Here is a 24,513-nt window from a genome sequence, read left to right as displayed (position 1 = left end):
CTCCTGGTCCCTCATTTGTTAGTGCTTCTCCCCCTCAAAAAAAATTTCTGAATTGACTGTTTGTATTTTTTGTATTTGCTTGCCTGTGTATGTGTCCTGTGTATTCCGCCACTAGGATGTTAGGTCCTTGAGAACAGGGACTTTGACCTGTGTTTTCCTCTGCAGCATACAATGCTTAGCCCATAGTTTTTGTTGTTTAGTCATTTGCAGTTATGTCCTATTCTTTGTGACCCCATCTGGGGTTTTCCTGGCAAAGATGCTGGACTGGCTTGTCGTTTCCTTTTCCAGCTCATTTTACAGATGAGGAAACTGAGGCAAACAGGGTGAAGTGACTTGCCCAGGGTCACGCAGCTAGGAAGAATCTGAGGTCAGATCTGAACTCACAAAGAGGAGTCTTCCCGACTCTACACCCAGTGCTCTAGCCACTTGAGGCAGCTTGGCGTAATGGCTTGGCATAATAGCCAGACCAGTGGGCTTGGAGTTCAGAAGCCCTGCATTTTAATCCCACCTCAAGCATTTAACAGTCCATGCCCTGGAGCAAGTCTATAACCTTTCTGTGCCTCAGTTTCCTCATCTGTAAAAGGAGAGGCTGACCCTTGATGACCTATGAGGTCATTCCCAGCTCTCAATCTAGGCTCCTAAATACGACGGTTCCTTTGAACTTATGTAATGTAGGTAACCAATTAATACTTAATTCACTGAAGAATCATGCCTGTGAGGCCATCTGGAGTGCCAAGGTGTTTCAGCAATTCGGCTAGCAGCTGCTGTGGGAGTGAAAGACCAACACAAGCCCAACAACAAGAACGCAGCCAGCATAGCTTCTTTTGATCTGCTTCACTGAGGAAAGTAACGTTAAGGGGTTAACAATCTTACTTCAATCCAACATATACATATAAACTCACTTAGCTCAGGAGGAAAAGCCAGCAGCCTGAACTTGAGAGCACATACAAACAAATTACAAACATACACAATATAAACAGGCCAGATCACAATTCATAGTTACCAAAAAACCATCAACATCTGGGTTGACTAGTCAGGAGGCTCTTAGAGTGGCTGCCCAAAGTCCCATGCCAACACTCCTCCAGGAGTAAGAGCCTCAAGCAAATAACTCTGTTCTCTCTTTTTATACAGTTTTCAGACGTCATCAAACGTCCTCTCAGTGACCAGAACTTAGGTGCCAACTATTGGCTCTGATCTTAGCAACTCCCCTTAGGGCCCTGGGGGCTTCATGCCCACGTAGGCTTAGCGCCTAGTAAATAGGGGTTTGGGTCTGGGGCTTTGCACCTAGTAAGGCTCAATCAAAGACACTTAATCAATTTAGCATTCTAAAACATTAAAAAAAAAGTCCCAACTTAATTAATATTACACAAGGGTCTATTGGTCCTTGGATCCCTCTAATGCAGAAGCCACCTAGCCCTCTCTTCTGGCTCTGCCCAAATCTCCTGGATTCAGTGCTGTGCTGATATCGCTTCATTATGCCCACCTTCCCTCAAGATGCTCAGAGAAAAGCTAGAGAAAGAGAAAGATGGATTAAACTGAGGATTTTCCCTCCATGCAACATTTCTGTGATAACTTCACCCAAGTTCTGACACTCATTATATTTCAGGGGTGGGGGGAAGCATGAGCAGGTTTCTTGACTTGAGAAGCCACGTTGTGTGGGTTTAGAATATGCCGACCTACAGGATTACTTTTTTAATTGGGATTTTAATCATGGCCACGTTTGGCTCAAAATCAGCTCCTGGGATAATGATGGGACAGAGACATGTGGGAGTCAGTGAGTCAGTCAGTAAACATGTATTAAGCAACTAGTATATTCCAGGGTCCCACATCCCCTGAATCTTCTTGTGCTGCACACTTCTCAGGACGCTCAGCAGCATGGGCAGCAAAGAGTTCTGTTGAGGACCTGCTGTGTGTGGTGCTTATCAGCACTTAGAGCCAGGAATAGATCTTCAGAAATCAGTCAGCAAGCATTATCAAGGTCCTACTAGGTGCCAGGCACTGTGTGAGGGCCTGGGCACCCAGAAACAAAGGCCAAAAGGTCCCTGGCCACAAGAAGCTTCTATCAGGGGAAGCCTCAAAAAAGTAAATATAGCATATGTCTCCAGTAAATACAGGTCATGGATTGGCTAGGGGCTCCAAGATGCCAGTGACAAGAGAGAGCATTCCTGGCCTGGGCACAAAGCTAGGGGGCGCCATCGTGCACAGAGCTCTGGGACTGGCGTCAGGAAGACCCGAATTTACATCCAACCTCAGACACTATTTGTGTGACCTTGGGCAAATCATTTAATCGCTGACTGCCTCAGTTTCCTTATCTGTAAAATGGGGGTGATAATAAATAGTGCCTGCTTTCCAAAAGTGTCACGAGGCTCAAACAAGATAATATTTGTGCTGTATAAGTGCAAGCTGTTGTCCTGGTTGCTGCTTTGGCTAGATCAGAGAGTCAGGGAGCGCTTTCACCGAGACTGGCTGGATTCCATTCAGGCTGCCAATGGAGATTTATTGTGTCTGCCTCATAACAGGCACTAGGTGAGGTTCTATGAAGGCAAAAGCAAAAAGCCAGTTAGCCCCTGCCCTCAGGGAGCTTATAGTCTTAACATGATATGTATCTATCTGTCTATCTATCTTTCCATATAGATATATAGATCTATATATCTATATGAGTGAGAAGCATTATATTGTTGTTATTGTGGTGGTACCATGGCAGCTTAGAATAGTGTACAAAGAGAGGTTCAATGTATATATGATTAAGGAAGAAAAGACAGTGCTTTCCAATGGTCAGGGCCCCCCCAATGGTCAGTGCCCATGGTCCGTGCCCCTCAATGGTCAGTGCCGCACAATAGTTGGTGCCCCCAATGGTCAGTGCCCTCCAATGGTCAGTGCCCCCCAATGGTCAGTGCCCTTCAGTGGTCAGTGCCTCTCAATGGTCAGTGCCCTTGTTTCAACAATTTTGCTAGCAGCTGCTGTGGGGGTGAAAGACCAGCACAAGCCCAACAACAAGAACGCTGCCAGCACAGGTTCTTTGATCTGCTTTACTAAGGAAAGCAACATTAAGGGGTTAACAATCTTACTTTAATCCAGCATACAGATATCATTCACTTAGTTCAGGGGAAAAAGCCAGCACCCTGAACTTCAGAACAAATACAAACAAATTATAAAGATACATTATAAACGGACCAAATACAATTCATAGTTACCAAGAAGGCATCAACATCTGGGTCCACAAGCTGGAGGGCTCTTAACTACAGCTGCCCAGAGTCTCCACATCAGCACTCCTCCAAGAGTGAGAGCCCCCAGCAAATAGCCCTGTTCTCTCTTTTTATACAGTCTTTGGATGTCATCAAATGTCATCTGAGCAACCAGAACTTAGGCTTCTACTATTGGCTCTGATCTTAGCAACTCCCCTTAGGAACCTGAGGGCTTCATGCCCACATAGGCTTAGCACCTAGTAATTAGGGGTTTGGGCCTGGAGCTTTGCACCTGGTAAGGCTCAATCAAAGACAATTAATTAATTTATCATTCTAAAACAGTAAGAAAGTCCCATCTTAGTTACCAATGCAGCCCTCCAATGGTCGGTGCCCCCCAGTGGTCGGTTCTCTCCCATCTATCAGAAATTATTTTCTAGGTACTTTGTAAGTATTTTGTATTTATTTTTCCATGTATTTGTTTCCCAACCAGTAGAACATAAGTTCTTTGAGGGCAGGGTCTGTTTCATGTTTCTTTATATCTTCAGCATCTGGTACAATGTCTAGCAGACAGTGGATGCTTCATGAACAGTTGTGGAATGGCATGAAATAGAACTGGAACCTCCTCAGGTCTAAAACGTTTTCCATTTCAAAGTGAAAAGACAATGGGTGGGTAGCTGCTGTTTGTCCTTCATGCTTGAAGAGGAGAGAAATAAGAGACAGAACCAGATGCTCTCTTTGGTTAAAGTTGTCTGGAAATTTCCTGAATGACTATGATAGAATTAGAAGCTGGTTTGTGGGAAGTTTAGCAGGATTACATAGTTTGTTCTGCTGGATTAAGGGGATTTAATACTAAAGGCACAATCCATGGATTTAACATTGATTATTTCTTCCAGACTTGTGGTACTGGTTTCTGTTTTTAAGATTTAGACAAACACATGCATGTAGGCACATGTATTTCCCCTCCTTCTCCTCCCCCCTTCTCCCCACCCCTTTCTGTCTCTCTCCCCACCTCCCCACTTCCATCCTGTCTTCTCTCTGTCTCTCTGTCTGTCTGTGTCTCTCTCTGTCTCTCTGTTTCTATTTCTCTCTCTCTCTCTCTCTCTCTCTCTCTCTCTCTCTCTCTCTCTGTGTGTGTTTCTCTCTTTCTCTATCTCTCTCTATCTCTATTTCTCTGTCTCTCTCTCTGTCTCTCTCTATCTCTCTTTATCTCTCTGTCTCTGTTTCTCTATTTGTCTTTCTGTCTCTGTCTCTCTCTTTATCTCTCTGTCTCTGTCTCTCTCTCTCTCTCTCTCTCTCTTTCTCTCTCTTTCTCTCTCTCTCTCTCTCTCTCTCTCTCTCTCTCTCTCTCTCTCACACACACACACACACACACACACACACACACACTCTCAAACCTATCATACCTCTGGTCCTTCTCCCTGAACCAGTTCAACTGTCCATTTAAAAAGCCAGTGCTGAGTACCACTTAATCCGTCCTGAAGACGATGTGCAATTGGATGGGGAGTTTTTACCATTTGAATTAAAGATAAGAATATTCTGTCAGAATCCCCAAAGGACCCATATGTCAGTGCCTTTGCGCTTCCCCCTCACCCTCCCAGACTTTCATTCTGGATATCAACACATGCCACAGATTCTCAGTTGAGACCGAGGCTGCTGGTCCACAGACCCCAGTAATCTCCCATGGTTGGGAGAAAAGGGTGTTTTTAATGGATAATTTGATGTGTCTGTGACCTCCTCCCTCCAGCAACAGCAGCAGATGGGAGCCTCCCCAGGCCTTCTTATCCCATGACTCGTCTTGTGTCTATTGTCTTATGCATGGGAGATTTTCCGTGGGTTCCCACCCAAAGAGCTCAGCGTTTTCATCTTGCTCTAATGATGTTGCCTGAATATCAGTGGTGCAGACTGTCCGTTTATCTTGCCCTTGGCTCTCCCCCCATGAGCAGTCGTCTTCTTCTTCCAATCATACATCTACTGCTAGTGGTGTGACATAGTCTATTCATGCCCACCAGAAACCTTGGGCTGGATTTTTTTAACAGGATCAACAACTTCACTGGTAGAATAAATTACCAAGCAGGAAACTCCCTCTCCCGATACATTTTGGCACCTGCTGTACAATTTACATTCCAGGTTAAATGACTCATCCAAGGTCATATAGCCAGTGTGTGTCAGAGGTGAGATCTAAATCCAGATCTTCTCAACTCTGGGCTCAATTGCCTTTGCAAAATTACACAGGGCCCTTAATGACCTTGAAACAAAGGCCCATCTTTTTAACAATAATATCCTTCCAGTATGTTGTGCCACCTTCCTCAGTGAACAGCCTTTTTGCTCCACTGATAATCCTCACAATGTGTGGAGGAGGCAAGGAAGGCCCCAAGGCTTGGCCTTCTGAGATGAACTTATTAGAGGACATACTGAGAGGTATGCATCATTATTGGGAACATCCCTTGTCAGTATGATCGGGATCCAATGGAAGAGTGTAGTCTTCCACTGATGTCTGGTGCCTGTCCATGAGCCACAGAATACCACAACCTCCAAAGAGTTCAGGTCAAATATTCTGGTTAGTAGAGAGTCCCCATTTATGCCTGAGGAGTCTACCAATTTTCAGGGATTCGGATGCTACGAAATACGTTTGATGCTAAAATGACACAGAGCGGAATTTAATGGGAGGTGTTTGAGGAGGGTCGTCCAAAGCATTTATGAGCTTTGTGTTGGCAAAGTGCAGGAGCCAATTAAGAAAGATTTCTGGTCAGCGGGGATAAGCCAGCTTTTAATACAGTAGCATTAGATTATTTTCCAGGCCGAAGATGGATTTCCAAAGACTAATGAAATTGGGCTGAGGAGGAGAAAGGAAGAAGGCGGAGGGATAGTCCTCACTCTTCAACTGTGAGGTTTTTTACTGAAATTAATTGTTTTTTCCTCCCAAGCAGATGGAGGGGGCTAAATCTTTAAAGATAGTGTGTGACCTCCTTTTTGGCCTGCGTCACCTCCCCACAGTTGTAACTAAAGATATCTGATGCTGGTGATAATAGTGACAGGAACAACAATAACTCGTGTGTGTGTACTGCTTTAATGTTTACAAAACACTTTGTGTCCCCAAAATCTGCTGTTCTGCTCCTCCAAGGACGGGGAATCCTGCCACCTGGAAGCCTCACACATCACCAATGAGTGCGGCTACCCCTTTCCTACCATCTTGTCCGTGGCAGGGCTTGAAGGGGGAAGAGTTGAAACCAGATACCCAAGCCATCGTGTTCAGAATATGGAGAGCCGTTCCAAGAAGTCACCAGGAGCCTTGTTTTACTCCGAATGTCTTTGCCCATTCTATATCCTGGCAAAGTCATGTAGCCTAGTCCCGTCTCCAAAGATGAGGGGCCATTGTGTCCCACGAGGTCTCCAGCATCATATTCTGAGGATAACTAGTACGAAGTGACTAATCTTACCAGTTACTAGTCAGATCTGGTTTTTTTTTTTGAGGTCACCTTTTCTCACCTTCCTTCCGGGCTGTCTCATTAGCAGAAGGTCCCCCAAGGTGAGTCAGCACCTAGGGACCGTTCCTACTTCTCAACCTGAGGGTGAATAGGGGACTGGCGTTGGGTTTAGTCATGGCTCTTTCCAGAAGCTAAGCTTTGAATTTCTCACAGCTTCGCTCACCACGACAGTAATAGTCCCCTGCGTGTGTGTAGTTTAATAGCTGGCATTTATGAAGCGCTTTTAAGGTTTGCAGCGTGCTTTGCAAGTATCCCATTTGCTCCTTGTGATGACCCTGAAAGGTGGGTGCTATTATCACGTCCATTGTGCAGATGAGGAAACTGAGGTAAAGTGACTTGCCCAAGGTCACACAGGCCACATTTACACTCAGGACCTCCTGACTCTGGGGCCAGCGCTTCACCATCATCTGCATCATCAGTGGCGTTTACATAGCTCTTTAAAGTTCGAGAAGCACTTTACAGATGTCATGTCATTGGAGCCCCACGACAAGCTGGGGAGGTCGGTGCTGTTATGACGCCCATTTTACAGATGGGGAAACTGAGGCACAGAGCACTTCAGTGACTTGCCCAGGGTCACGCAGCTGGTAGATGCCTAAGGCAGGATTCAAACTCGTGATCAAACTTTCTGACTCCAAGGCCAACACTCTATGCCCTCCCCCCCGGTCAGATTGCGCCTGGATTGTCCTGTTCCATTCTGGGCTTAAGCTTTCAGGAAGGAAGCACATGGACAGGCTGGAAAGGCTCCAGAGGAGGGTTCAAGTACATGCCATCTGAGAATGGAACTGGGGATTTTTATTAGAGGGGGAGGTTAAGGAGAACATGATGACTGTCCTCACATATATAAAGGGCCGTCACATGGGAAGGGGATTAGCCTTGTTCTGCTTGGCCCCAAGGATCAGGACTAGGAACAGAGGGATGGGACTTACATAGAATCAGGTGTAGGCTTGATATCAGGGGAAACCCCCAATAATGGTTATGATAATAATTCCCTAAGGAATGGGCTCCCTCTAGGGGCAGTGGGCTCCCCCACCTCACTGGAGGTCAGCAAACAAAGCCTGGGCAGGCCCATGTGTGGCAGGCTGTAGCAGCGGTGCTTCTTTAGGTACAGAGTAGATGAAGTGGGACTTCCAGCTCCCAAGTCGTATGACTCTGTCCTTTCAGCTCTGAGATTCAGAGGGGACAGGGGGTCAGGAAGCCCACATCTAGTTATACTTAGGGTTATGGAAGAGCTCCTCACCAGCAACTTTCAGGGCCCAGGGCATTGGCTGTCCCTCTGTGGGCCATACGGGATGGATAAAGGAGTCCCCCTGCTTGTATTGAGAGCTGGGAGATGTCTTGATACAGAAAGCGTTTAAGGGTTTAGTGCTGAGTGCAGGAAATATGAAGACAAAAACAAAACAGCTCCTGGCCTCAAGGAGCTTACATTCTATTGGGAAAGTACATCTATATGTTTGTACAGAATAAATGCAAGGTAGTCTCATGGGGGAGGGACAAGCAACTGTGGGGGAGGGGGTGGCCAGGGAGAGCTACTGGAGATGGGGGGAGGCAGAGATCAGGAAAAGGTTCATCGTGTGAGAGGTGATGCTTGAGCTAAACTCTGAAGGAAGCCAGGGATTCTAAAATGTGTAAGTGAGGAGAGAAGGCATTCCAGGCATGAGGAGCCATCCACTTTGGCCAGGCCACAATGTCCAAGATAGAAAGTAAATGAGTGATTAGCCTCCAGCTCATGAAGGTCTTTAAATGCCAGACAGAGGACTTGGTATTTGATCCTGGAGTCAACAGGGAACTGGTGAGCCTACGGTGCTAGGGAGTCAGCATTAGGAGATGCCTTGGCCTAATGGAGAGAGTGTTGGGTGGAGAGCCAGGAAGACCTGGGTTCAAATCCTACCCCAGCACTTACTAGTTGTGTGAATTAGTTTACAAGCCTCAGTGTCCTCATCTGTAAATTGAAGGGGTTGGGTTCAGTGACTTCTGAGGTCCCTTTTTGCCCTAGTTCTGGTGATCTGTCTATATATTTTGGCAGCTACGTGGAGGATGGATTGGTGGGAGGGGAAACTTGAGGCCAGACGTATCATGAGGGGTCACCCACTACATGATTTTGGCCCGGGCAAACCCTAACTGTTGAACTGCTACCCAAGGCCACTTAGCGGAGGTCAAAGGCAAAGAGCCAACCTGACCTCAGAGCCCATCATTCCAATCCCTGCCTAAAAGAGAGCCCCCTCTCCAAAGCCCCCAACAAATGGCCATGCAGCCTGAAGACCTCGAGAGGTCTTCCAAGTCGGCCCATTCCACTTTGGAACGGCTTTAATTATCAGGAAGGGCTCCCTGATGTCAATCTTAAATCTGCCTCTTGGCATTTTGGTTCTGCCTTCCAGGACCAATGACAGCGATGGTGGTGATGATGATGATGATGGTGATGGTGATGATGGTGGTAGTGGTGGTGATGGTGGTGGTGGTGGTGGTGATGATGATGGTGGTGGTGGTAGTGGTGATCATGGTGGTGATGGTGATGATGATGGTGGTGGTGGTGGTGGTAGTGGTGATGGTGATGATGATGGTGATGGTGATGATGGTGGTGGTGGTGGTGATGATGATGGTGATGGTGATGGTGGTGGTGGTGGTGGTAGTGGTGATGGTGATGATGATGGTGGTGGTGATGATGATGGTGGTGGTGGTGGTGATGGTGGTGGTGGTGGTGGTGATCATGGTGGTGATGATGATGGTGGTGGTGGTGATGGTGGTGGTGGTAGTGGTGATGATGGTGGTGATGGTGATGATGGTGGTGATGGTGATGATGATGGTGGTGGTGGTGGTGGTGATGGTGGTGGTGGTGGTGGTGATGGTGGTGGTGGTGGTAATGGTGGTGGTGGTGGTGATGATGATGGTGGTGGTGGTGGTGGTGATCATGGTGGTGATGGTGATGATGGTGGTGGTGGTGGTGGTGGTGATGGTGATGATGGTGGTGGTGATGGTGGTGGTGGTGGTGATGGTGGTGGTGGTGGTGATGATGGTGGTGGTGATGGTGGTGGTAGTGGTGATGGTGATGATGATGGTGATGGTGATGATGATGGTGGTGGTGGTGGTGGTGATGATGATGATGATGATAGCATTTTAATAGTGCTTTAAGGTTTGCAAAATGCATTTCACATAATCTCATAATAACCCTTTGAGGGAGGTGTTCTCATTTTCCCCATTTTAGGGATAAGGAAACTGAGGCAGGCAGAGATGAAGTGACTTGCCCAGGGTCACACAGCTAGTCAGAGGCAGGTTTTGAAATCAGGTCTTCCCAACTCCAGGTCCATCCCTTTCATCTATGCTGCCTAGCTGTCAATCAATCAGCAAGCATTTATTAAACACCTACTGTGTGCCAGGCACACTTGGGAGGTGCTAACAGGTCTTCCTGACTCCACGTCCTCTGCGCCATGTAGCGACCCATCCAATTCCTCTTCCACTTTGATAGTCTTTCAGGCCCTGGAGGATGCCTCCAACATCCTCTCTTGATCCTTCTCTTTGACAGGCTAATTGCCTTCCATTCCTTCAACCAATTCTCATCTGGCACAAACCCAAGGCTCTTCGTCATCCTCATCTCCCTCCCCTGTCCACTCTCCAGCCTCCTGATGTCCTTCCTAACCTGTGGGCCCAGAGCTGGATACAGCACCCCCAGTGGGGTCTGGCCAGGGCAGAGGGCAGCGGGAGGACCAGCACCTACTCCTTCCTGGACGTCAGGCCTCTCACACTAAAATCCAGACTGCGAGGAGGCAGCCCCTCCCTGCTCAGCTCTGTGAGCACTTGCTGTCTGGGTAGAAAGGCAGACTGAGGTTTTTCCCCCTAAGGAGAGGGCCCTTTCAGGGGAAAAGAAGAATTCCAAAGCTTAGCTTAATGAGAAGAGACAGTGGAGAATAGTTCTATGGCATTTCATCCTCTCTTTGCCTCACCTCCTAACACCACCTGCTACTAACCTGGAGAGCCCAAGCTGATGGAGAAGGGGGTGGTGAATATCTCTGCCTGTGTGGTCCAAGACTTTCTTCACCCTTTGCTCATTCATTTCTTCAGCAGAAATGCTTGTAACTTGTGACACTCTATGCTAGGCACAAAGGTTTAATAAGATGTGGTCCCTGCCTGCCGTTGTGGAGTTAGCTTCCTAGTTAGAACAGGACTTCTTAATACCCTTTTTTGTACCATGAACCCCTTGGGAAGTCTGGGGAAGCCTATGGACCCCTCCTCAGAATAATGTTTCTAAATGGATAAAATAAAATACATAGGATTACAAAGGAAATTAATTCTATTGAAATAGAATTATAAAAGAAAGTTTTAAACCAAGGTTCATGGACCCCACATTAAGAACCCCTGAGTTAGAAGGATCAGACCCAGCCAATAACCTTAATATACAATATTGCATAGTAGGTGCCTTAGGTTCAAAACAAAGCTTTTTGTGAGAACTGGGAGGGGGGGGGATGAGATCATTGGAGGCTTCCTGGAGGAGGTGGTATTTGATTTAGGACATAATATATGGAACCCTTCCAAACTCATGTCCCAGAACCTCGTGTGGTATGAACATTCAGACAGGTCACTGCTTTTTCCCAGCTTCTTTCTTTGTCTCTAAGTGGGTAAAACAGCTCTGGCCTCCAGATGAAAATTCGAAGCTGGAAAGCCAGCTTCTGTGGGCAGGGATTGTTTCTCTTTGTATCATCCCCAGCACTTTGCATGGTGCCTGGCACATAGTACATGCTTGGTGATAGACCGACAACTGTCTGGAATCTGTAGCACAGTGCCCCAGACTTGGCCACAGAGAAATCTCCTTCCTTTCTCCCTGTTCTCCTCTGCCCTGTCTCTGCCCCCCACCCACTCCAAAGCATAGCTTTGCTTCTGCTGTTAGGCTTGTATGTGTCGGTATATCAAAGATCTTGCATTTCCAGTGTGGAATCTTCCTCCACCAGGAGAGATTGCAGCTCATCTATAACTTGGCATCATAGGGAGTTGCCTGGGCTTGAGAGAGAGATCAGGTGACTCATCTGTAGTCACTTAGCAAGTGTATGTCAGAGATGGAATTTGAACTCAGGTCTTCCTGAATGCAAAGCTAACACCCAGGGCCGCACTGCCTCTGACCCAGCTTGAATATTGCATGAATTCTTTTGCTGTGGCCAATAGCATCCCCTTCCAGGAGAACAGCTAAGCACAAGAATTCCATCAAGTGTTTTGCTTTCTTTTTTCCCTAAAAACCATTTGGATAAGCTCTGAGGAGACACAGTTTGTGCCTGCCTGGTTTGCTCCCCAAAATGCTCCACCTTTTGGCTCTACCATCTGTGGTTCCTGGCTTGCCCCTGGACCTTGCCTCATAACTGGGTCCCTCCCCGGGAGCAACTAACAGCTCACAGAGCAGCTGTGTGCTCACATAGTCTCTGGAGCAAGTGACCGCCATCCGAGTTCTCTGTCAGGGGGAGAGACAGCCCAGTGTATCCCCGATTCATTAATAATGGATTGCCAAACTCTCCCTGCTCAGCTCACTGGTCACCTAATTGACTTAGGAGAGGGCTCAGCAGCGTTCACTGTGCTGGCACAGTCGTCATTCGGTCCCCCTCCGGAAAGCCACGGAGAGGACCAGGGAAGGAGCTGAAGCTGGGCACACTCAGCCCCCTCGTGTCTCCAGGGATATCTGCCCCTCCCCTGGGCTCCTGGGTACAAGTTACATCATGCATGGGAGCCTCTGTGACACAGCACCTGTGAATGGATCGTCTCCCTTCCCCGAAAGCAAATGAGAGAGATTGAGAGATTTTTCCCCCCTTTTGCTTCATGCCTACATGCTACATGCTCTTGGAGGATGCCCATCCTCGGGTGAGTTACAGAACAAGATGAAACTTTGAAAAACTGTCTGGGAGCTCACCACAAGATTGGCAGGGGAAAGGAAGGCAAGGCATTTCCCAGATGCAGGCAGCATGTGAGAGCGAAGACAACATGACATCGACTCAAGGTATTTCATGACCCATTCCTGGATATTTCCTATTTTTCCTTTTTGAAAGATCAGCCAATAAAAGATGCTACTGGCTAAGGGTTTTTTTTCCTCCTTTGCTTTTGACAATCCTTGAATGGCCTTTTGGATTCTTCACCTCCCCATGAATAAACTGCATTCCAGCTTCTGGAGGACAAGCTGCTTCCAGTAGATAACAAAACGAGAAGAAAAAAGAGAGAGAGAAACCCCAAGGAAAAAGTTGGCCACCATGCAAGTATCTTTTGTGTGTTCAGAACACAGCCTGAAGGGTCGAGGTACCGAAGACCGGCTCAGTAGGCAGAATGCCGGCAGCCCCAGCCTGGGCACCAGGAGCAAGTTCCGGGCAGTGGCCATGGTAGCCCGTAGCCTGGGACAGCTGTCCGTGCACAACGTTCCTCCGTCCAGCGACGCCAACATGAAGCAGCCTGGCATGAAATATAGGTATGAGGAGAAGCCACACTGCCCTTTGGGGAGTAGTGAGCTTCCATCTATATTCCTTGTCAAATTGTTTAAATCTGCAAATCCCTGCTCTTTCTGACTTGGGCAGCTCATGCTGTTGTGTAGCTGGGATGGGCTATTTTTAGGGCTTGGTGAATTTGTTGAGGAATAAAAATGAGCCCCGGTGTTGGCCACGAGTTCTGTGCCCTCGCTGCAGCAGCAGAAGGGATATCCCTGGAGATTTTCTTCTTCCTTTCTTTAATCCTTATCATGAGGTCCTTGTGTAGTCGCAGGAAACCGCTATCTTGACACCTGTTAATTTCTCCCTCTTTCTTTGAACTTCTGTGACCAGGCACTGGAGACCAGGACACTTGGGTTTTGGTCTCTCTGTAGGAGAGATCTGGCGCCAAGGAAGGGCAGGAGGCATATGTGATGTCTTTTCAGCTAACTGAGTGTAACATCAGTTCCATTTTTGTGCACTGCGCAATGAAATATGAAAAGAAATGAATCTCAGATCCCCGAATGCATGAGTTAGACCATTCTGTTCCCCCGGGTTTGAGCGTTTCCATGTTTAATGCCACTTAAACTTTAGCACAGACAAATATCAGCCAAACAAGGCTTTGATTTTTCACAAGTAAGTATTTCATGAACTTCTTTCTTATTTCTCACAGTGATTTGATCCCCTTGCCAGCCTGCCACCCGAGCCCTCTCTAAATGAAATGTGAATTGGGGACAATGGACCATGCCCCATGTGGCTTTGTATACCCACAGCTGCCAAAGGAAAGACCCTGTAAATTATTTGTCTTGTTTTTCCTTGTTGCTCGACTCTTGTAAGGAAACCGTTTTCAGACATATTAGATGCCTAATATGTGATTTCTGCTTGGTGCCTAATGGGATATCGCAGGGCTTCTATAAGTAGTAGCCCGTTGGGGTTGGAATCAAGGTAATATGAGCTGGAGCTTCAGTGCTTTTTGATGCCTGTGTAATTTCTGAATCAAAGGCAATCATTTATGAGAGGGCAGTCTGGTATTGCGGGAATACAAGATGTGGAGTCTATAGTCCTGGGTTTGAGTCTCAGCTCTGTGTAATGACAAACAATTCACTTAATTTCTCTATGCATCAGTTTCCTCATCTGTGGAGATAGTAATAATTAATATAGAGAGGCAGCATGGCCTTGTGGATAGACCTGGCTTTAGTCCCATCTCTGATGCATACCAGATGTATTGATCAGAAGTATGGTACGTACCCCCATACCATACCTATGGCACATCTCACTGCCTCCCAGAAGCCCCGCTAAGACCCATAAGTTCCAGAAAAGCGACCAGTTTGCATCAATGTAGGGAATTTCTACACTGGAAGATTCCCCACATTGATCTGGACCAAGACCAAATCCAGGATTTATACTGCTAACCTCACATGGAAGAATACAGTTTATTAAGCTACAAAAGTAATGTGAGATGCTATTATTGCTTCAAAAGCAATCCACCCCATGGAAAATAGGAGTCTTTCCCTGCAGGTGTTCTCCTGGGCCACATCAGTTTTTAGGCCAGAAATCTGAATTCCCAGCTCCTGCCCTATCGTTTATGAAACTTTATTTCCAAGTGGCAAACAGGCAAAGCTCTGCTTTTTTTTAGTTCCTCAAACATTAACGGAATCAGAAGAAATGAATTGTTGCAATTATTCTCGAAGATGGTCCATCTTCTACAATATAAAACTGCAGTCAACCAGAGAATTTATGGAGGGATTAATGCAATTGGTTTGAAATTGTGAATAAATAAGTTTCCCCAAAACTAAATCCATTTCTCATTTTAAAAGAATCATTTCTAGATTCATATGCGTAACTCAAAATGAATCTTAAAATAGAGTTAGTCATTTTCCTGACCAAAAGGCCTTTTCCTCGTTTGTCCACAAGGCTTGAGAGTCTCTACAGATCATAGGAAACCATGGCCTCAGACTTGAAGGAAATGACAGGTTTGTTTTTACTATCCATAGGTAACTAGGGTTATTGGGGTATTTAACAGAAAGACCTTCATCAGCCTAATTAAAGCTGTTATTCTTAGCATACAGTAAGCACTTAAAAAAACCTTATTCTTAACCAAGTAACACAAGTGGAATTTTCTCTTATAGAAGCCTAGGAGAGGATTTGTGTGGTCAACAGATAGGGACTATTACTGATATGTCAGCTTGGAGATTTGCTGGCCGTAACCATTAGGCCAACCCTAAGATTATCAAGTAAGATGATCAATGAGAGAGAACTTTGAAAAGTATAAAAAGCTCCTTACCCCTAGTCTCATGGTGTCATGGGCCCCTTCTCAGATTATTATTCTTAAATGCACAAAATAAAACTCACAGGTTTATAAAAAAGCCAATTATATTGAAATACAGTTATCAAAACATTTTTTAAAAGCAAGCTCAGGGACCCCAGTTTAAGAATCTTTGTGCTAGACAAAGGTGAGGTACTATTATTCATGTTACTGGATCTCTAAGGGATGCGTCCATCTGAGGAGCGGAGCCTGGGGAGCAGGAATCATTAAGGCTGCTTGTTCATTATGGGATGGATAGATTTCAAGGAGCTCATGATTCCCTAGGGATCCAGAGAAGATTGGTAGTATAAGGTAGAAACTGGCCTTGCTAATAATTGTGGCCACTCACTGCTGGAACCTGGAGAAAGATGCCCACTCTCTTCATGCCTACCCTTCCTGGTCTGTTCTGTCAACACCTGGTATGGTTAAGATTTACTGAGTCTGCACAATGAGCCAGTTAGACCTAAATATCTCCAGTCTGCAGTCTTTCATTTAGCCTTAGATCACCTCTATTTAGAAAGGAAATTTTCATAACAGCAGCTGCGATCACTGTCCAGACATGCAGATCCCCAAAGATGAGAGGCCATCCTTTTCATTTGGTATTGTTCTGCACGGTCTCGCTGCCAGCAGGTCTCAAGAATGTTGGTATGCTGCTTTCCAGATCCCCCGCCCCAGCCCATTTTATAGGTTCTTTAGAGTTTATTAAAATCACCCTGCCTTGTCATTTCACAGCAGGCTATCTGTGATCTGGCCAGCACTGCCAAAGTTTAAGAAATTACATCCTTATCAAAGGAATCTCTGACATACCAAAGAACTGAAACCCGTTGTACAGGTCGGAGGTGAAATATTTAACAGTAGTGAAATATTCAGTGGTTACACGATGCACACCAATGATTTCTCCGGCCAAAGGTTGTTCTAATGAGTCCTCATTAGCTATTTTTTCCATGCTGCTGGAAAGATCTGAGGCAGAATTAATGAAGACTGAGGATGTTTGCTTTTCAAGACTTTCGATCAATTGCTTTATCATTATGTCAAGTTTTAATTAGGGGAAAAAATGGCAGGAAACTTAACTTTCCCATTTTGAAAGTTTGGAGGCAGCCATGTGTCAGCTGGCCCTGTCCGAATCACCCCAGAATTTGTTGATCGACACTTTTTCCCCTCCAGCAAAAAAATCTTCCTTTAAGATTTCAGCCTAGGGATTAGCTGTCCCTTCTGGTTCCTTCTCCTTCTGCCTGGCAGCTGATGGCAAGACTAATACCATCATTTTAACAGAGAGACGACTTGAGAGGAGCAATCGTGGGATCAGGCCATGTCCCATTTTTTTGTTCTGTTATCTTTCCGGATGGCTGGCAGAGTAGCAGCTAGACACCCCAGGTTCCTGCCCGCGTTCGATTTAAATGTGAGAACCCCATCTCTCCGAGGTGGGCTGCATCTCATGCTAGCTAGCAAAATAAGAACAGAGAGGAAATTTGAGGACACAGTTAACTTTGAAATCACCCTTCCTGAGACTGCTAAGGATGGTCACTGTAGGAGACTGTCAAGCAAAAAATGATAGAAGGGACAGAAGCCTGGAAGGACTTCAGTTCCAAGCCGAGTCCTTGCCCTGTCATCCCCCTGCTCTGTGACCTCAAGCAAGGGTGTGAACTTCTTCACAGCTTCACTTTGTTCAAAACGAGAAGAATGTTTGTTTCTTTTTTTAATTTTGGAGGGAAAGGGATTGGGAAAGAAATCAGAAAATATTGATAGTGAAGCCAAAACAGAAGAAGAAAGAAAAGAGGGTCATTGAGGCATATTTCTTAATATGCACAGATGTTGAAGGGAGCCCAGACAACTAGGATAGTAGTAGAGGACTTCAGGACTCTAGCATCCCCTGGTGGGGTGAAAGATGGACTTGCCAGAATGTGATAGGTTGCCTCTTTCCCGCAGCCCCAGATTTCTTTCCTTTCTAGGGAAGTCCAGAAGCTTAGAGCAGCACTGATTGGAAGCCTCTATTGGTCCTTAGAGTGGTGGGATTCACTGAAAGGGCAAGGATTATACCAACTATCCATGGGCCACTGTGCATCAGTCCTGCGTGCCATGAAATAAAAAGTGTTCTCCAGAGGGAAAAAAATGCACAGAACAGAAGAGAAGGAAGTTCAAAAGGAGATATAAGCAAGAGGGCAGCTTTGAAACGAGCATGGTGAATTTATTAATACTTTAAAAAGAACAAGCTGTAAATAGTAGAAATTTGCCATTTCATTTATGATTCTCCTTTTCTGTTCTCTTATATGGAAATGTCTGTTTGTTGGTGTTTATCAAGTTCCAAACAACAAAAGCACATTTTTTAATGGAGATAATGATGCCTACCAGTTATAAGGCTCAGTAAGACAGTGGATATAAAAACACCATGACTCTAAAGGATTAAAGTAAATGGAAGTGAGATTATATATATCTGATTTTATATATATATATAGCATGCTCTCTGTATATAGAGAGAGCGAGAAAGAGAGAGCTATGTATATATATAAAATCTTTTGTGGGTCACTGATGAAGACACTTAGCATGGTTTGCTGCAGATTCTCCATAGGTTGTAGAGCTGGGAGGGACCTTCAAGATCCTTCCTTTTGAGCTGGGCTTCAAACTGGTTTAAAAAAATTTGCCTAGCCTCTCATAGATAATAAGGAACAAGGCCAAGATTTGAACCCAGATCTTCCGATGCTAGGTACAGGGCCCCTTCTGCTCCCTGCCGATCCACCTCTTTTTTTAAAACTGTTTTGTTTTAGTCGTCAATCTGTAATACATGTGTCTCCCTCTGAGTTGATTGTCTGGAAATTGTCTACCTTGTCTGAGTATGCCCTAAAACAGCAATCCTCAACCTTTCTGAGTATGGCAGCCTCTTTGTAAAATCAAAACCTTTGCAGAAACTCCAGTGATAGTTATGCTATTAGTTATCTATCGACTGAAAAAATGTATGTTAAGGGAAAGTTGCACTGAACTTAGTAATGCTTTTAAGTAAACTTGATTTGGTTTACTTCAACAGCACATGTGCAAAATATTAATATTTCTATGTGCAAGACATGTGGCAGTGTGGCAGAGTGAATAGAGAAGCAGCTGTGGAATCAGGAAGGCCTGGGCTCAGGTCTTGTCTCTGATCTGTCCTGGCTCTGTGACCATGGGCAATTCACCTAACATCTCAGTGACCCAGGCAGCTCTCTTAAGGAGTTATAACTGTAGATGGGTTATAGTTATGGGTGGGTTATGTTGTAGATGAGTTATGCTATAGATGGGTTATGCTATAGATGAGTTATAGTTATGGGTGGGTTATGTTATAGATGGCTTATAGTTATGGGTGGGTTAGGGTATAGATAGGTTATCCTATAGATGAGTTATGTTATAAGTGGGTTATAGTTACGGGTGGGTTGTCTTATGGGTGGGTTATAGTTATGGGTGGATTATGTTATAGATAGGCTATGCTATGGATGGGTTGTGTTATGGGTGGGTTATGCTATAGATAGGTTATAGTTATGGGTGGGTTATGTTATAGGTGGGTTATAGTTATGGGTGGGTTATGTTATAGATGAGTCATGTTATAGATGAGTTATAGTTATAGGTGGGTTATGCTATAGGTGGGTTGTAGTTATGGGTGGGTTATGTTATAGATACAATCCACACCAATGGAGGAAGTTCCCCCCCTCCCCCGCCCAGGACTTCCCCCATACTAATGAAATCACAAGCCAACACAGAGACAGAGACAGATAAAGGGGGTGGGGAAAAGGAGGAAAACAGAAACACAGAGAAAAAAACCAAGTGATTATTGCAGTCAGAGAGCCTGTAATCCTGGAAGGATTCTAGTTGATCTAGATCTCTTTAAGTGTGATGTAGTGATAAGAGCTTGGATTTGATGTCAGACTACAAGTGTTCAGATTTGAGCTCTGTATGTGACCTTGGGATGAGTAAGTCACTATAAGTGTCCGGGTCCCATTTTCATCATTTGTAAAATGCACCAGATGAACTCGGAGGCCACATCTACCTTCAGGTCTATGGTGCTGTAAGTCACTGACCCCTTCTCAGCCTCAGTTTCCTCGTCTGTTAAATAAGGGGGATGGACTAGATTGCCCCGGAGAGCACTTCCATCTCCAAGTCTGTCATCCTGCATGGGTTCCAATCTGCTGTCCTTAAACAAGTTCTCAAGCGTCAGTTTCTTCATTGGTAAAATAAGAGGGTTAGATTCAATCCCTAATGTCACTTCCAGCTCGAACAGTCTGTCAATCAATGTCTGAAGTGCCTACTATGCGCCAACCACCATGCTAGGCTCTGGAGATCAAAAGACAGCAATGAAGCAGCGTTTTCCCCCCAAGGATGACACATTCTGTGTCAGGGAGACAACGTGTACGCATATAAATACATATGAAATAAATGCAAAGTAGTTGGGAGAGAAGACCCCAGGACCCAGGGGGACCAAATAGGATATTACTGCAGTGATCCAGGCAGGAGAAGAGGGGCCCTAACCTGGGACTGGGGCTGTGGGAGTGGAGAGAACTGACCAGAACCCATCTAAGGCCAGCCCTCTCATCTTACAGATGAGGAAGCAGGCCGAGAAAAGCTAAGTGACTGTATTAGGAGGGCAGAGTTTATAATCTCAAAGAGGATCATATATATGTCTGAAAGGTTCGGAACTGCCAGATATAAGAAACTCTCAAAGTAGGAGGCAGAAGAATCAAAGCATATATTTAGGCTCCACAGTAACCAACCCATGAACCAGCATCCCCATTTTGACATATTGATCAAAAGCTTCCAGGCCCAATAAGTCCACCTCACAGGAGTAACCAGGAGGCTACAGAGAAGCATGATGGTGTAAAGCAAAATCATGCTTCCCCCTCTATGGTAAAAAGATTACCCACTGGCCTCAAGTCCTTGTTCAGCTTCCTCCCGTAGGTCAGCTCTGCTACTGGCAGCTCCTGCTTCAGCTTCGGCTGTGGCTATAGCTGTAGCAGCCTCTGGCTCCAACAGAAGCTGTTTTTAACCATACGGCTTCTGCGGGGGTGTAAGGTATGCCGGGGAAAGCACAGGTTCTTTCAATCTGCTTAAGCAAGGGAAGCAAGGTGAAGGGGCTGACAAGCTTACTCCAGTCCAACATACAAACAGCATTCAGTTCAGGGGAAAAAGCCAAACTAGTCAAGGCCACTTGTTGACTAAGTGCTAAGGAGCCCATTTTTGGTTGCCAACACAGTGACTTATAGCATGATAGACCTCAGAGGCCACCTAGGCCAACCCCCTCATTTTACAAATGAGGACAGTGGGGCCCAAAGGGCTGTGGTGGTTTACTTGCCCAAGGACACACATATGTCATAAGCAGCAAATGGGAGACAACATAGAAACAGCAAGACTTGTCAATGAGGAAGAGTGAGGGGTTGAGGATGATGCTGATCAGGGTTGCAAGCCTCTGTGCCCAGATAGATGGCAGTGCCCTCTCTAGGCCTCTGGAAGATGAGGGGATGGCACTCAATGACCTGGGAAGTCCCCTGACATCTTCTCACCCACCTGTGAACTTAGTGGCTCTCCCAGGATCAGTGACTAAGAAGTCCTCCTCGACACCCCTGAGGATGTGAGGGCTTAGCTTGTCATGCAGCCAGTGCCGCAGATGCTTTCTTGAGGCCTCCACTGGTCCCCTCAGTGATCAGAGCAGAGTCCTGGTTCCCTAAGGCAATAAATAACACAGCCAAGCGAAAAAGAACACTGAATGTGCATTGCCCAGACCCAGCATTTCAGCCCAGGTGTGGGGCTGTGAGCAGGGTTTGTTTTTTTCCTAGTCACAGTTAAGAAAAATCACAATTAATGCTCCTATTGAGACTGGCTGGCGCTAGATATATTGATTTGCATTATTTTGCTGTATAAAAAAATAAGCTATCAGAGACCCAGAGCTCCCCCCTCCCTCTTCATCTATAGATGTGATCTGTCAAAACCTACTGGATTTTTTTCAGATGCTATTTTCTTTACGGGGGAAAACCCCTCTCAGAGTCAGTATTATTCTGCTCCCTGACCCTTTGAACAACTGAAAGTGCCTTCTGGCAGTAGAGGCACCCGCAGAGGCCCCAGGCTTGTTTAAGGAAGAATCCTGCCCACCTAAGTCTTTAAGAAACTATTAAGCAGATTGGCTTCCACTGGGAATGCAGAGAGGAGGCTGTCAGCCCACTCATCTAATGCCTTACATTTCTATAGCATGTCGGAGGCTCTCCAAAGGGCTTTCACAGGATTCATTCTCATGATAACCTGGGGAGGCAGGCAGGAATGTGTCAGGGGGCAAGAGAGGGGAGAGGAGGAACAAGGCAGGGCAGCACAGAGAAGGGCCTCCTGCAGAAAGCGGGACTTGGCCTCAGCCGTGGAGTCCAGAGAAGCCAAGGTCACACACGTTGGAAGTGACTGGATCAGGATTCAAACCCAGGTCTTCCAACTCCACATCTGTTTGTTCTTCCCAATAGGCTTCCTTGGTGTCTTCAGGCCACCCTAGACTGGTAGTAGTATTGGTGTTCAGTAAGCACACAAAAAAGAACCGTGTGGGTGGTGGTCTGGGACTGATCCAGCTTCCTCTTGTTGCCTGGTAACCTTGAGAGGGAGACAAGGGAACATGGTTCCTGGGAAGGAGATTTGGGGCAGCCAGGTGACCCAGGGGGTAGAGCGCAGGGCCTGGAGTCAGAAAGACCTGAGTTCAAATGCAGCCATAGACATATTAGCTATGTTACCTTGGGTATTTACTTAGCCTCTGTCTGTCTCAGTTTCCCCATCTGTGAACAGGGGGTATGAACTGCACCTACCTCCCAGGGCTGTTGTGGGATTCCAGTGAGATACTAATTGTAAAAGGCTTAGCACAGTGCCTGGCACATAGTAAGCACTACATAAATGTTAGTTATTATTATTAGGGTGCCTCCTGAAGGCTGTTAATAACTCCCACAGCTACCAGTGCAGGAGAACATGTGGGTTGTGTCTGTTTCAAGTGGGATGAGCCTAGGCCACTGAGCATCCTTCAGAGAACATGCGAAGCAGAAAGAGCCCCCCGACGCAGCCCAGGGCAGCCTACAGCAGCTGTTTCTCACTCCTGTTCCACCTAATTAAGGCTAGTTTTTCCTACTTCCAACCTGAAGGTGAAGTGGATGTCTGAGGCTCCCCAGCCCCCTCCACCGTCAAGGTCCTGGCTGCAAATTACATCCCAGGCCTATGACTTCAGCCTGGTGCACAGACGGATGCACCCACAGCACAAATTACTTCCGCCACCCTCAGAGTCAGCCTCCTCTAGCTGGGAACCAGGAATGACCAGCTAATCAGGGGGTGGCACAGCCCTCACAAAACAAGCATGAGATTGGAGTGAGGGAGGACACAGCTCAGCTGCCGCCTCCTTTCTGTGGACCTCTGTTTTCCCATCTATAAAAATGGGTCTAATCACTACTACTTCCCACCTCAAGTGGGGAGTTGTGAAAAGGAATGAAGTCACAGACAAAGGTCTAGGGAGGTTCTGTCTTGGTGGCCCAAGCTGAGCTGGACTTGGAGACCCAACACTGTACTAATGATAGGCAGACTGAGTAGCCAAGGTAATCAGAGTATAAAGACCATTGGGTTTAGAGTCAAGGGGTCCAAAGTCAGAATCCCTGCCCCAACCATCATCACCATCATCGATCATCGTCATCATCCCTGCAGGATGGTGTAGTTGGAGGACTTCTGAATTTAGAGTCATAGTCCCTGAGTTCCAAAGCTCTTACTTGCTGTGTGACCTTAGACAAGTCACTCGTCTTTCTAAGCCTCAATTTTCTCATCTATAAAATGAAGGTATTGAACTTAACTGTCTCTGGGATCCCTTCCAGCTCTGGATCTTTGGTCCAATAATCTAAAAACACAAACCACACACACACAACTTCATCCCCCTGAACCTCAGTTTCCTCATCTGTAAAATGGGGGGGTTGGCCTCCCTGGCCTGTCCAACTCTAGGTCTCTCATCCTGTGAAACTATTAAATAGGCTAGATTAATAATAGTATAATAATATCCTATGGATATGCTGTCTTCCCATTGCCTGTCCCTCTGCCTGTCAGAGCTTACACCTGTCATCCATCACTGTTGGCATTGTCCTGTATTCATAACGATGGCCAGTGTAATGATGCCTGAGTTCTCTGTTGACGAGGCCTGACACAAGACATTTATATTGCAGGAATCTGGGCAAGTCTGGATTACGCGTCTCCTGCCTGGGTCTCGGTAAGTTGCCTCTCCCTGGGTTCAAGCTTAGTGCTGTGTCCAGGGATGTCTGGCTGTGGGAGGGGACCTTTCCTGCCCAAGGAGGCAGCGTGACTCTCTGGCCACCTGGGAAGTCAAGGCGCCAAACCCAGGGCTCCTCGGTTGCCATGACAGCAGAGCCCTTCAGAGCTGAGCACGGAGATATCTTCTGCTGGTTGTTTGCATCTGGGACTCAGAGGAGGGAATCTGGCCATCATCCAAAGGGCCCCATTCCCTTCAGAAAGCCAAAAGACCCTCTTATCAGTGTTTCCTAAGCAGAAATGTTCTCCTTCCTCCAAATAACAAGATTGGGCCAAATGAAAAACAGTCTTCTCTGTCTTGCATCTCACCCCTTTGTCTGACCTTCACACTGCCTAGGCCTTCCATAACACCCTCCCATCATCTTCACATACACACACACAAACACACACACACACACACACACACACACACACACACACACACCCTCAGGAGACTTCCTCAGAAAGTGATGATGAGTTTCTGCTCCCTGGAAGTCTTCAAACAAAAGCGCAATGACCCCTTTGTTAAAGGATGTTATGGGGTGGGGAGGTGGTTCTCCTTCAGATACAAGTTGAATCTCTTTCTACCACTCTCACACCCACCCCTTCCTATGGAATGAGTGAGCCTATGGACTCTTCTTGGTATTTGGAAATGTGGCCCAGCATCCCCTTGTGTTATACTACATTATAGCCTATCTCTATGACCAGATAAGTCCCACTGAGAATTTTGTGTATTCTATGGATCACTGATTCTCTGTCTCGTATCAGTCTGGGGGTCTATAAGAGTAAAGAGAACCCACTTAGCACCAAAACTTCACATGAGCAAGGATGAGCCCCAAATAATGGGCTGTCCATGCTCA

At 46.2% G+C, this 24,513-nt stretch overlaps 1 protein-coding gene across 2 annotated transcripts in view; it reads left to right on the top strand.

Annotated features, from left to right (window-relative positions):
• Positions 1-24,513, top strand: part of KCNAB2 (potassium voltage-gated channel subfamily A regulatory beta subunit 2) — a 105,152-nt gene that overhangs the window by 32,510 nt on the left and 48,129 nt on the right. For both annotated transcript variants that reach the window (XM_036744661.1, XM_036744660.1), the window contains one exon: positions 23,572-23,615. In XM_036744661.1, the coding sequence (XP_036600556.1) occupies positions 23,572-23,615 (44 nt within the window). The remainder of the gene's footprint in view (positions 1-23,571; positions 23,616-24,513) is intronic.

This window comes from Trichosurus vulpecula, chromosome 2 (genome assembly GCF_011100635.1).
Source record: "Trichosurus vulpecula isolate mTriVul1 chromosome 2, mTriVul1.pri, whole genome shotgun sequence".
Lineage (NCBI taxonomy): Eukaryota > Metazoa > Chordata > Mammalia > Diprotodontia > Phalangeridae > Trichosurus > Trichosurus vulpecula.
The sequence above is the reverse complement of the archived record's forward strand: the minus strand, read 5'-3'. Positions and strand labels throughout refer to the sequence as shown.